The sequence below is a fragment of the Colletotrichum aenigma genome (assembly GCF_013390185.1).
Source record: "Colletotrichum aenigma strain Cg56 chromosome Unknown KSG_Cg56_contig07, whole genome shotgun sequence".
Classification (NCBI taxonomy): domain Eukaryota; kingdom Fungi; phylum Ascomycota; class Sordariomycetes; order Glomerellales; family Glomerellaceae; genus Colletotrichum; species Colletotrichum aenigma.
The window spans coordinates 2,131,670-2,143,838 of NW_023500913.1; the positions used below are offsets into that span (position 1 = coordinate 2,131,670).

A 12,169-nucleotide genomic window follows, 5' to 3' on the forward strand; every position below is an offset into this window, starting at 1 on the left:
AGGAGATCAAAAAATAGGAGTGGGAGATGTGGCCGTTCGGGTTTTAAAAGAAGAGTGCGCACCTTGGGACGGTTGGGAAGAAATTCTCGCTCTCCCCTCTGCCTCTGTCAAAAGCTCAAGCGGATTTGACGCACTATTCGTGGGAGACCTGCACCGAGAGCCGGAGGAGAGGCAAGGTACTTTATGGCGCATACAAGGCGAGCAGGAGGGGCATGTACTGCATCCCGCCGACCCCTCCATCCCTATGTACCAGCCCTGTCGAAAGCCATGTCGAGGGGGGACCCAAAATTCTCCAGATTGCGCCATCCTCACGGCTTTCTCCCTTGACCGCCTTCCAGCATTTCACTTGCCCCTCTTGAGGCCACCTAACAATGCCAATAGACCGCTGCAAGAGCCAGTAACAGTCACCAACTTGGGGGTGGAAGGGAAGTGGTGTCGAGGTCCTCCACCACGTAGCAGCGTGTCCGGGGCCGGCCCAGCCTCCAGCGTCGGATTTACACAGTGACTGGGATGCACACCTCAACGCCGTCCCTCATCCTCGTTTGCCCGAAGGAGCTCGGGCTTCCCAATTGCTCAAGTGTTTCGTTTTTCTACTGCTCTCGTCTATCAAGGTTTGCTTGCCTGTCCTTTCCGTGCCGCCTCAAGCTCGCCTCCAGCTGAAGAACCCATCGCGCAATTGCTCTGTTTAATCACGGAGTTGAAACCCTCTGGAACTCTATTGTCTTTTTGACTCGCCCGGTCTCGCCCTGTCACCAATGCATTGTCTGACAACCTGTTGCAGAGTCTCTGGGTCAGCAATTAGTCCAACTGCGCCGCTTCCTCTGCGCCATAGACACACACACAAAGATCCCTTTCCTGAGGGAAAAGGAAATCCGTGTTCGCCCCCAGATATGCAACGGCACGCGCCGGATGGCAGGCAACACTCCAGCGGCATACGGTACTAATTGACGCAGTGTAAAGTCCCTTCCTTCAACCTGTTGGCCGTTGACTCCCTCGGTGCATCTCTCCTGCAGGACTCGCAGAACTCGCCTTCCGAGAGAACTGTGATTTTGCGCCCCCATCTTCTCGGCCATCCCTCTGATACATCAACGTGTGTACCTCTCCCGCGCATGCTCTGGCAGCAGGGGTGTAGAGGGACTTGTCGACATTGTTGAATCGTCAGACAACTGAGAAACCCCTGTCGAAACGGAGCTAAGCCTGACGCAGAGCTCTACTGTAGCAAATCCTTAATCTGGGTGGTGAGAATGTGCCCCTCTCGCGCCTCACACGTGCGAACGGCATTGGACCGAAATTCCGCAGCAAGCCGTGTGGCCGCCCATTGTGCTCTGAGTGGGCGACCGGCGAGCAACGAGGGGAAAAACAGAGGGAAAAAAAAAAAAGAGAAGGCCAGCTGCAGTCAGTCACCAGTCAGGTACCTAGTCAAATGCCAGCCTTATCGCAAGCTATCAATCAGAAAAAAATTTCCCCTCCATCACCCAAGACCCCGGCCACCGATTACAGACTGCATACGACATTCTTGTGCTTCAATCACGTCGTAAAAGCCACGGTCTTTGCGTCTAGCCTTCACTGCCTTACCTTATACCAAGTTGACCGACTCTCGAGGTGGCGCGCGCGAACGGCCGATCACCGCGACCCTTGACGCGCGCCCGTTCCTGCATGGCGGGGTAATCCATAGAAAAATTGCCCTCCTCCAAAACGTCCGACAGTGACTTTTTTTTTTGGCCGATCCTTGAATCAGCATCAAACTTGTGCAGAGAACCGGACAGTCAACAAACTCTCTCCCACTCCCGTCCCTCCCGCTGTGCCTGAACTATCTTTCCCTTGCATTCCCGCCCGCTATCCCATCAGTCTCTCCGTCTACCACACCCTTACACGCCATAATGAGCAAGTACGGCGTGATGGTCATGGGCCCCGCCGGGGCCGGCAAGGTGAGTTCACTTCATCCCAAACACGTCCCTCTCCATACCTTACACGCTCCGTGCCGAGTCTCGGTCTCAGCCACGGAGCTACCTCCGTCCCCGGCTGTTACAGGCCGTCGACTGAGCCTCCTCTCCAGGCCGATTCCGACCCCGATAGCTTCTGCTGACGCCGTTCCCTCCCAGTCCACCTTCTGCGCCTCCCTCATCACCCATCTGAACCTCAACCGCCGCTCCGCCTTCTACGTCAACCTCGACCCGGCCGCCGAGTCCTTCGAGCACGCTCCAGACCTCGACATCAAGGACCTCATCTCCCTCCACGATGCTATGGAAGAGGTCGGCCTGGGCCCCAACGGCGGCCTCATATATTGCTTCGAGTTCCTCATGGAGAACCTCGATTTCCTCACCGAGGCCCTCGACAACCTGACAGAGGAGTACCTCATCATCTTCGACATGCCCGGCCAGATCGAGCTCTACACCCACATCCCCATCCTGCCCGCCCTCGCCCGCTTCCTCTCCCAGCCGGGCTCCCTTGACATCCGCCTCTGCGCCGCCTACCTCCTCGAGGCCACCTTCGTCGTCGACCGCGCAAAGTTTTTCGCCGGCACCTTGAGCGCCATGTCCGCCATGATCATGCTCGAGATCCCCCACCTCAACGTGCTGTCCAAGATGGACCTCGTCAAGGACCAGGTGCGCAAGAAGGACCTCAAGCGCTTCCTGACGCCCGGCTCGGACCTGCTCGACGACGACCCCGTCGCGGCGGCCTCGGGCGAGCTCGACGACGGGAGGGGCGAGGTCCACGACCGCGACCTCGTCATGCGGGGCAAGAGCTTCCAGAGGCTGAACAAGGCCGTGGCCGGGCTGATTGAGAGCTTCAGCATGGTCAACTACCTCAAGCTGGACGTCACGGACGAGGATAGCGTGGGCGCCATTCTCAGCTACATTGACGATATCATCCAGTACCACGAAGCGCAAGAGCCCAAGGAAATGCACGACGATGAGTACGAGCCTCAGGAGGACAACGACGAATAAGGATCATGTGTGTTTGGGGCATTTTTTGGTCATGGAGAGAATATACCATAAGAGGAGGGGAGACGGGCCGAGAGGCGAGACAGGTCGCGACGTAGTAAAGGGACTTGGCTGCTTGCATAGCGCTGGCGTTGGTTTTGATTTACATTGACTCATTCATAATCGTATCCGTCTGGCAAGTGGGCCAGACGTTGCTCCTCTGTAATCCTGTATCGCATGTGCCGTCGTCCTCGGCTGCGATCATGCTGCTTCGTCTCTTCATGCGGGGGGGCCCTGTATACCCAATCTGGAGTATCCTCCCAAAGTGACTTCCATGACACGCCATCATCTTCACTGTCGTAGACTCTGCAAGACAGCCTGGACGCGTATCGTCTTTCCAACATACTCTGCACAAAACCCTTCCTACCGCGACACCATCTCCCCATTCACCGGAGTTTCCTCCCTTGGGACTGCGTCTCCTCCTCGTATCTCTTGTACTCCGAAATCCAGACGTCCTTCACCGCGGCGGCGAAGCCGACAACCTTGCCGCCCACGACGACCGCGTCCCTCGCCGTCTCCCAGACGCCCCTCTGCACGACGGCGGCCAGCACGGCGACGACGGCGCCCCAGAAGGCCACCCTGAGCACCAGCGCCGTCCAGAAGGCGACGATGCGGCGGATCCAGTTGAGCACGACGACCGTCGCGGCCAGCAGCATCAGCAGGATGCCGAACGACACCAGCTCGGGGGAATCTTGCAAGTAGGCGAGGGTCGTGTCGACGGCCGGGGCGACGTAGGGGTAGAGCGTGTCGAAGGCGCGGCAGGCGGCGAGGACGGCGTGTTGGCGCGCGACTTGGAGCGGCGAGGAGGGGTGGAGGGCGTTTTTGTGGATGAAGTCGACGGCCTCTGGGGGCAGGAGGGAGCGGAGGACGAAGTTTGCAACTGAGGGCTCGGCCATTTTGGACATTTGTCGTGAGTGTCTTTGGATGCGTTGACGGGAGATCGGTATGGTTGTTGCTGCTGCTGTCGTGGTGGTTTGTTGTTGTTTTCCCCTCTCTCTCCCCTATCGCGAAGGTGGGTGTGTATGATTTTCTTTTTTTCTTTTCCTTCTTTGGATTGTAGCTGCGTATTGCTGACTATTGCTGGCGGTTGGCTATCCTTTTGCAAATGAGGAGGTGTGAGCCTTTATTTGAACAGCAAGGCTGCCTGTGAACAGACCGTTCTTGTCTTCGTGGCAGACTTGGCGCAGCAGCAGTACAAGCAAAAGCAAAAGCAAAAATGTCGCGGTGTGCGGGTGTGAGGTTGTAGTCGCGCGCGCAGAAAGAACAGGACCTTTGGAGCACGAGCCTGTTGGCGATATGCGGTGTAGCCCGGTCGGGGTAGCAGTGGTTGTCGTGTTATTTTCAGTGGGGAACAATAACGGTGGCTGTCTTTGTCTGATGGTGTCCCGGACATGTGGGTTGGTTGGTAGGCAGCTGAAAGGATTGGATGGGATTGCATTGGCCACTTGCACCTCCTCCGCTTTAACAATAAGAAGACGAAAAGAACGCAATACCAGCTAGGCAATCCATTCATCACATAGGGGAGCAACTAGACTGGTTTATAGGCTTGAACCAATATGTCTTGTAAACAAAATAGTGACAAACTCGTCACGTTGCACGCAGACAGAAACTTTCATATGTCATGTTGATGGGCTTGTGCTTAAGCTATGTCCTAGCTTCAGCTTCGGCTTCGACCGTACGATAATGACCCCAGTCTCCTCCCCAGGCTCGATGCTCCATCTTACATCGAAGCCAAGAGAGAGTGTATCGACGCCGGCAAGAGGCTTCTGCGGCACATCTTGAAGATGTCTCTGAGTACCGAAACATCACTCGCTGTCTAGTACATGCTTCTTCCGTATTCGCCCTTCTCCGCACGGGTCTCGGATCCATCGCCTCTTCCCCAACACATTCCCCAGAGACCTCGAAAGTCGTAGTAGCACCATGCATCATCACATGTGAAGACGTCATCTAATTTCCGGCAGAAAACTGCCAAAACATGAATTGCAAATTGCGCTGTTGTCGATGACAGTCGCCCACACCAATCTTGATACCCGTTCCCAGCACTGGTGTTCAACCCCTCAGCCATAGACTGTCTCTTAAACAAAGGAAATGTGTGTGTGTCGCCATCTGTGATGGAAAATGGGGTACAAGAAGAGAAAATATGGCTTATGCACAGCCGTGAGAGAGATGGAGATAAAAAAAAAAAGTACAAGAAGGGTATCGAATCTAGGAAAACGGAATCGTGTCAATCAGCGCCGAGTGTGGAAGCATCCACCACACAGGCAACCCCTTCTCAACCGCAGCCTCCCGCCTTTTTTCATTTGACATTATCAGTTATTCGTTTTGACGCGCCAAATGTCAATGTCCTGACCAAATCACTGTAGCCGCACCATGCGGCCCTACCGCTCTGTGGTTACCCAGATACCCCAAACATAGTGTTTGAACAAAAGAAGACCCCCCTCATGAAGTTTCGCCCGTGCCCTCCAAAATCTTGCGCGCCGTGTCGAGGCGCCTCCTGTACATCCGGCTCTCTGCCGATGCCTTGCCAGACTCACTCAAACCGAGGACGCAACGTCCCAGGCTTGCCACAAAGCGTTCGACCAAAATTTGGTCCTCCTTGGCGAGCTGATTCATAGGCGCAAGCTGGTCCGGTCCTCCAACGCTCTCCTTGTCACAGATGCTGGCCGTCTCGCTCATGATAGCATCCGAAATGGTTCGCAGTTCCAGTTCGGGAGAGCCCTGTGGCGTGAGGACCCCACCAACGCTGACACGGGCCTTGCCAACCAACGGGAAGCTTCGATTAGTCCCAGTTGAGTCGAAAGACGCAGTCGATGGCCGGTGACCCATCGTGGCCTGAGTGCTCATGGGGCGACGGTAAGCGATGGAGCCCGCGCGCGCCCTGGTTCGCATCTGTTCAAGCACATCGCCGCCGTTGATGCTACCCACAACAGATCGTTTGGCAGTTGGGGGGCTCTCTGTACGCTCGCTGATAGGGCTCACACTTGGAGGTGTAAGAACGCCTTGTCTCACGTCTTCCTCATTACCACTGGCGCTCACTCGACTGGCTCGGCCTGAGTTGGCCGTCGCGAAGGAATCCATGGTCGATGTCGTGTCGCCGCTGCCTCGCCTGTTGTGGAGCTTGGGCCGGATCGACTCGTCGGAGGTTATGGGTCCACGGGTAGTTTCGACAGAGTCCTCAGAACTGAAACTTCCGCGGCGGCTTCCCTGTCGGGCCATCCGTTGTTGGCTGATAGTGCCCATGGCGCTGTGAAGGAAGAAGTGCTCGTAGTCGAATGCATCCTCTCGGTCTTCATGTGACACAGGAGTTTGGTAGGTGTCGTGGTACAGAGAGTCTCCACTCTCGCTCTCATATCCGTCTTCTTCCTGTACCTGCACACTGTCCTCAAAGCCATCCTCTGTATGCATATCGGAAATGTCATCGTCAGGCTCGACGTGGGCGTTTGCTTCCATCGCATCGAGGGCCTTCTGGCGCTCCTCTTGGCGAACCGCCTCTTGCGCCGCTTCGTAGTCTCCAACAACCGACTCATCATCCCTGATTGGAAGCTCCTCTGGGGTGTCCTCGAGGGTGTTCTCAATGGGCCCCTCGAGAGGCCCCTCGAGGGTCACCTCTGTCTCTTTCGTCTGTATCTCGCCGTTGACGCTAGGCGCGCGTTCTTCATGCCACGGAGCCAATTCCGACGTCGCAGTGAGTGGCTCGGTCGGAGACTGCTTTTGAGAACCGGCATACCATTGGTCAACCTGGGCGTGAGTAAAGGGACTGGGGGTTCGCAAGCTCTGAAGGCTGCGTCGGCGCATGGTATCCACCCGTGCCTGTTCTCTCAAGGATGAAATCTTGCCTTTAAGATCCAGCACTTGATCCTTCAGATCGCGCATTTGCGCTGCCGACGCAGAGCGTGTCAATGGTGGCTTCGTGGGGCCACCCAGAGCCGGACCTAAAAGACTGTCTCGCTTGGTGGTGCTATCGCTTCCGGAATGGAATTCCGTGGATATCTCATCCTCACCTAGAGTGTCTAAGCCAATTTCCTGAGCCGCCTTGTAACGCGGCTGATTGTCCCGCCCAGAGTTCAAGCGCTCAAGCGTAGCCGCATCATGGGTGATCTTGCGCGTAGAAATAGGCTGCCGGTAACCTCCAGCAGCACCCATTGCACTGGCAGACCTCCTCGGGACAGCACCAGAGTTCACCAACTCGGTGTTGATGGAGGAATCGCTCATCATTCGGGCGTGCCCATGCGCAGAGCTCGGGGATGTCGCGGAAGAAGTAGATCGCATCATTGGCGGGGACGGTGTGGAGCCGGTGCCGTCGAATGAAGACATCGAGGGTGTTGAGATGCTCAACGAGCTTCGTGCTCTCGACAGATTACCCTCCATCGTCTATCTGTGTTAGTCGAGCCCGATCAATGCTCGCGAGGGCACTTACAGTGAGTCTACGCTTGGCATTTGCAAGAATCTGCTCAGCCCTTCGGCTTATCAATGCGGTTGAGTACCTATTTGGATCATTAAGAGATGTCCTTGTAGGTTTAGAGATGGCATGGGCCTTGTGAACGGACACATCATCTGTGTACGACTCCGCGACGCTCTCCTCATCGTCGCCTTGGAAGTTACTATCATCTACGCTGACAGCGTCGTCAAAGTCGGCGAACACGTTGTGGTCTTGTGTAGTAGTGATCGTGCTCGTGGACTCGACCGAGGATCGTCGCTCGTGCGCGCGCGCCCGCTGCTTGATGCTCTCGTACGCTTTCGTCGGCGAGGGGAATCGCTCGTCGGGAATCCGGCTGACGCGCCCTGTCCAGATCATAGAGGATGGACGCGAGGTCTTACCCGGCGTGCTCTCGGCCTCAGTTACCTCCCCGATATCTGACAGCATGGTACCGTTGCCATAGATGATTGGTGTCGCGGGGGTAATGGGGCCGGCGACGTATGCACTCGGAGGGAATTGGAATTGCATGTTCAAGTCGACAGCTTGCGAGTTCTTCCACATCATCAGAGGCGAATGCGACCGGTCGGGGGAAGAAGGGCAATCATAGTCGGGGAGAATCATGTCCGGGTTTGTTAAAGTAGGAGAGGCGGGCTGCGGGGGGTACGACGAGGTGGAGCTTGAATGAGCATGGCCGCTGTGAGCGGGAGCGTGAATAGCTTGCGTCGCCATGGTTGCGGACTGGGTTGGCCAAGTTTTGCAAGCGATTCAGGTCCCGTGGTGTAGCCTCCCGCGCGTCGGTTTACCTGGATCGCGGGCGTTGATTGTCGTTACAGTGGCCGTGGAGTCGTGGGACGGGAAACGAGTCGGACGACGCCAACCAACAGGGCGGGCTGACTGTAATTAACCGACGAGTCCTTCCTTCGTGGCGCACGCAAGAAACTCAATGGAGTGATTATTCTTGGTATACGAACTCCGGATGAGACGAATGCATTTGAGCAAAGTTTCGGGCAAGGTTCAACCGATCCCCCAAAGTCCAGCCAGGTCCGTGGGCCGTCCGGTCGTGGATTCGGATGGAATAAGACTGATCGGGTTTCCGTTTCCTCGGGGATAACTGCAGGTGTCAAGTTTGCTGCAGTGCCAGCAGATGGAACTAAAAACGCTCCAAGCCCGTCGCGGAAGATGACGGGCAGACAGGCTCAAAGGCAACGTGCAGATGTCGAATAAAATGGGCGGAGATCGAGTCGTTTGGCAGGGCCAAGCAAGTAGGTCCGGGGCCCGATTTTAGATATGAGAAATAGTGGTGTCGTAGATATGCTGGGCGCTCCAGGTGGAAGGCGGATTAACGACGATAAGACCGTTTGCAGTAGCAAAGACGTCGTTCGTTGGGGGTTGGGGCGTATGCATGCGCAAAGCAAGCACAAACGAGCTGCCGGGTTCGGGGAGGCGGCCGGATTGAGAAGCTTTCGGTGCTGCTCAGCGCTCGATCGAGGATTCGATTACCAGGAAACAAACGGCCAGGCGCGGTTGATGTCGACGAATCTGGCGAATGGCCCCTTCTTTCCCTCCTCTTTTGAATTGTTCCAAGGTAGGTGACTGCTGTCTGGCTGGCTGCGTTGCGACGGCCACGAGTTTAAGGGGTTGCAGCTGGCGGTGGAGGACGCGGAGAGGCAACGGGATCCAGCAGGATGTCTAAAATGACCTGGTTACACGACCAATCAAGACAGGAAGGAGGCCGTGAGACATGCAGCCGGCGGCTTTGGAGGCTGTTCTTGTCTCTCGCTGAGGTGCAGTAGCAGCAGCGAGGAGCAACGCAACTGCACAAACCGCAAACCAAAGCGCAGGCGAGAAATACGAACAGACAAGTGGCAAGCAGGTGAATGTGTGAAAGGGTGAAGTTGGTGGTGGACAGACGATTGTTCCCGGGTTGCTTTCGCAAGCTGATCTCGGCTGGCGGCCCTGAGCCAGGAAGATAAGATGACAGGCTGCGGGAGATGAGCAGCCCAGGGTTCGAGGGCACAAGTCGCCGGTGAAGAGTACAGGATGAGCGAGTGCAGGACCGCAGAAGGGCTCGAGAGTTGCAGACGTTGGAGACCTGCGGCGGCAGTTGAAGGTGCAGATGTATCCGTACCTCAACGCGTGGAGGAGGATGAAGGTAGGTAGGTAGGTAAGGTACCTTGCTTTGGTGAGTCCCGTCGGGTTGGTGGGAGATAATAGGTGGGAGCGGACGGGCGTGACAGACAGACGGACTTGACGCTTGACGGAGGTGATTGGCGAAGGCTAGACCACGCCGGAAAGACCGCGAAAAGTGTTCGTGGGTGCGCAAGTGCGAGTTCAAGTGCGATGGGTGACTGCCGAGAAGGCTCTCTGACTTTGGGAAGGATCGACGGAAGGCCGATTGAATAAGGCAAGTGATGAATGACACGACAGGGCCTGACACGCACGGCTCAAGCAGCAGCAAATCGACAGTTGAGCACTTACTGCGGTGCGGTGCGGTACCTAAGGTACCTTACAACGAAAGACGTTCCCTGCGTGTCGAAAGGGGCTCTTCTTTCGCGTGTTATGCCCAGGTCGCGTACCGCCGTGCCGCACATGCAGGTAAAGGTACCCGTGTCGTTGCCTATGCACGCTTTTGATAGCATTAATATCTAGTAGGCTGTAAGGAGTTTCTCTGTCGTGTCTGTCCCTCTCTCTCTCTTTCTCTCGCTTCATCAAGTCATCATCTTCGTGCCGTTGGTTATTAATTCCCAGGTTCCCTCCCCGTAAACTCGACAGGCATTCCCCATGTCTGGCAACCCTTTCCGTTCGTAAAATTTTCAAATTTCTCGCTCCAATCCAAAAGCAAGAGTCCTTGTTCGCGGATCCTGGTTCTGGGCCGGTCCCCCCTGGACGGCACCCTTGGCTGCAGTGGCTTGCTGCATGGTTGCGCACATGGAGGGGGACCTAGGGCCCGTTCTTCTGCTGCTGCAGGGCAGTTGCTGAGAAGTGAGGGCAGCCACCACCAATGCAAGACGATATCATAGGTTGCATGGGCTGAGTGTTCTGGGTTCCTGAGCAGTTTAGCCTGCGTTGGGCCAAGCGGCAGCCCGCCGTAGAGCGTGGTGTTTCTTTCTGCAGGCCCTGGGCATCGGAGCCTCTGCCCTGCATGCACCATCCTCCAAGGACTTGTTTGAGAGCTGCCCTGATCGGACCCCAAGCTCGAAGCTAATTAAAAGCAGAGCCCCGGTTCAAGTGTTCCTCGAGCATTGGCCAGCGGGTGTGCTCCGCGCCGGGAGTACAGCTCCAGCGACGGGCTCCATTGGGGGGAGATGAAAGAAACCGTTCCAAGTTCCAACCAAAGTCGGTGCAGCCCTGAATTGATTCTCATCGGAGGCGTGGCGCGCCCGAATTCAGCAGCAACCCGTCATTTTCCAACGCCTCTCCCTCAAAGAACACTTCTCAGCTCTCAGCACGACGCGTGCACTGGACGCTCGCACGGTGGAGTCTTAGCATCTCTTGTAAGGCGGATTTCGGCAATTGGCCAGCCTTCCGCATGCAGACCCTGATGGACCTCACGATTCCCAGGGCAGCTTGCAGCAAGACCCAACACTGGATCACTTCAGTGGGCGCCCCCAATTTCGCTGGACGTTCTCACGGAAACACTACACTGATCGAGCAGGTATCCATACGTAGCCGTCACCAATCAATCTCATTCTCGAGACGAACACGTCTGACCAAGGTGGTGGCCTGGCACGGTAACTTTGGGGATAAGCTTCAACGCAACCTCGCCCGTGACTTGTGGAGATGGGCAGAAGTGCCCTCGGCCCTTTGTTCAACGTGGACGCTGCACTACGCACGCTCTGCAGACTAACCGCTCTCAACTCAACGACCACAGCAATCCAAGAGGTGGCCGCATGTGACTAACTGACGGACTACTCGTGGCCAGCGAGCGGGCGCCGCGTGGAGTCGTGGCAGTTGACTTCACAAGTGTTAGGTAGGTTCCCAGCAGTCTGGAGCTGCGACTGTCCCCAGCCATTGGTGGAGCTACAATTCAATAAAACCACCATCAACGGCGCAACCGAGACGAAGTGCCCGAGCCTTCTGGAATGCTTCGCAATTTGCAGCTCCTTCGCAGACGTGCCGCCTCGTTGCTGTCCTCGGTACCACCGTCGCTTGCGGTCGTCTCTTGGATGCACTGTGTTGCATTCAACCCTGGCGGAATTTGCCTGTAACGCGCCTAGGCCCAGACAAGCGCCAGAGACACCAGTCACTAATCGCAATTCGTCATTCGCATGGGCAAAGGACTTGTTGAACTTTGAGGACAATTCGAGATACGAATGTCACCTTACGAACTCACATTCTTGGCCTGCCGTTCCCCCAATCCCTAATCACTCATCCGATGACGCTATGCGGTGTCAATCTGCTACAGACTACCAGAATTGGCTCTTAACGCCTCGACTATACCCATTAGCACCTCGTTTATCTGGTCATTTTCTGCTCCTCGCATTGATTTGCGATGCCGAACCAATCTACACATGCAATCGGATGCGATCTCACGATTTCCACCCAAACGGCGCCATCCTTGCAATGCTCAAACTGTTGGACAATGCCAGTGTGGGCGCACCCTCCCGGCCCGACGTGGGGAAATGTGAGAAAACTCAGGATGAAGCGCGCGCGAACACCGTCCCGAAACAGGCTCTCGTCCCATCCGCGCAGTCCCAGAAATGTCCGTCTTTCAGTCACGGATTGATCGTCCTCTGATCCCGCAGAAGCGATGCCGAGTTGACGCACA

The 12,169-nt window shown here is 56.2% G+C and overlaps 3 protein-coding genes across 3 annotated transcripts; 1 reads left to right on the forward strand and 2 right to left on the reverse strand.

The window, feature by feature from the left end:
• Positions 1-1,880: 1,880 nt before the first annotated feature.
• On the forward strand, positions 1,881-2,948 carry CGCA056_v010827 (GPN-loop GTPase 3; the record flags this gene model as incomplete). The annotated part of the gene is made up of 2 exons (XM_037326074.1): positions 1,881-1,928; positions 2,103-2,948. 2 exons carry the CDS (start codon positions 1,881-1,883, stop codon positions 2,946-2,948), a joined length of 894 nt encoding a protein of 297 aa, XP_037175019.1.
• Positions 2,949-3,370: 422 nt separating this feature from the next.
• On the reverse strand, positions 3,371-3,880 carry CGCA056_v010828 (uncharacterized protein; the record flags this gene model as incomplete). Its single annotated transcript, XM_037326075.1, has 1 exon — positions 3,371-3,880. One exon carries the CDS (start codon positions 3,878-3,880, stop codon positions 3,371-3,373), a length of 510 nt encoding a protein of 169 aa, XP_037175471.1.
• A 1,543-nt stretch (positions 3,881-5,423) lies between these two features.
• On the reverse strand, positions 5,424-8,130 carry CGCA056_v010829 (uncharacterized protein; the record flags this gene model as incomplete). Its single annotated transcript, XM_037326076.1, has 2 exons — positions 5,424-7,355; positions 7,402-8,130. The coding sequence occupies 2 exons, from the start codon at positions 8,128-8,130 to the stop codon at positions 5,424-5,426; spliced, it is 2,661 nt and encodes an 886-aa protein (XP_037175472.1).
• Positions 8,131-12,169: the final 4,039 nt, after the last annotated feature.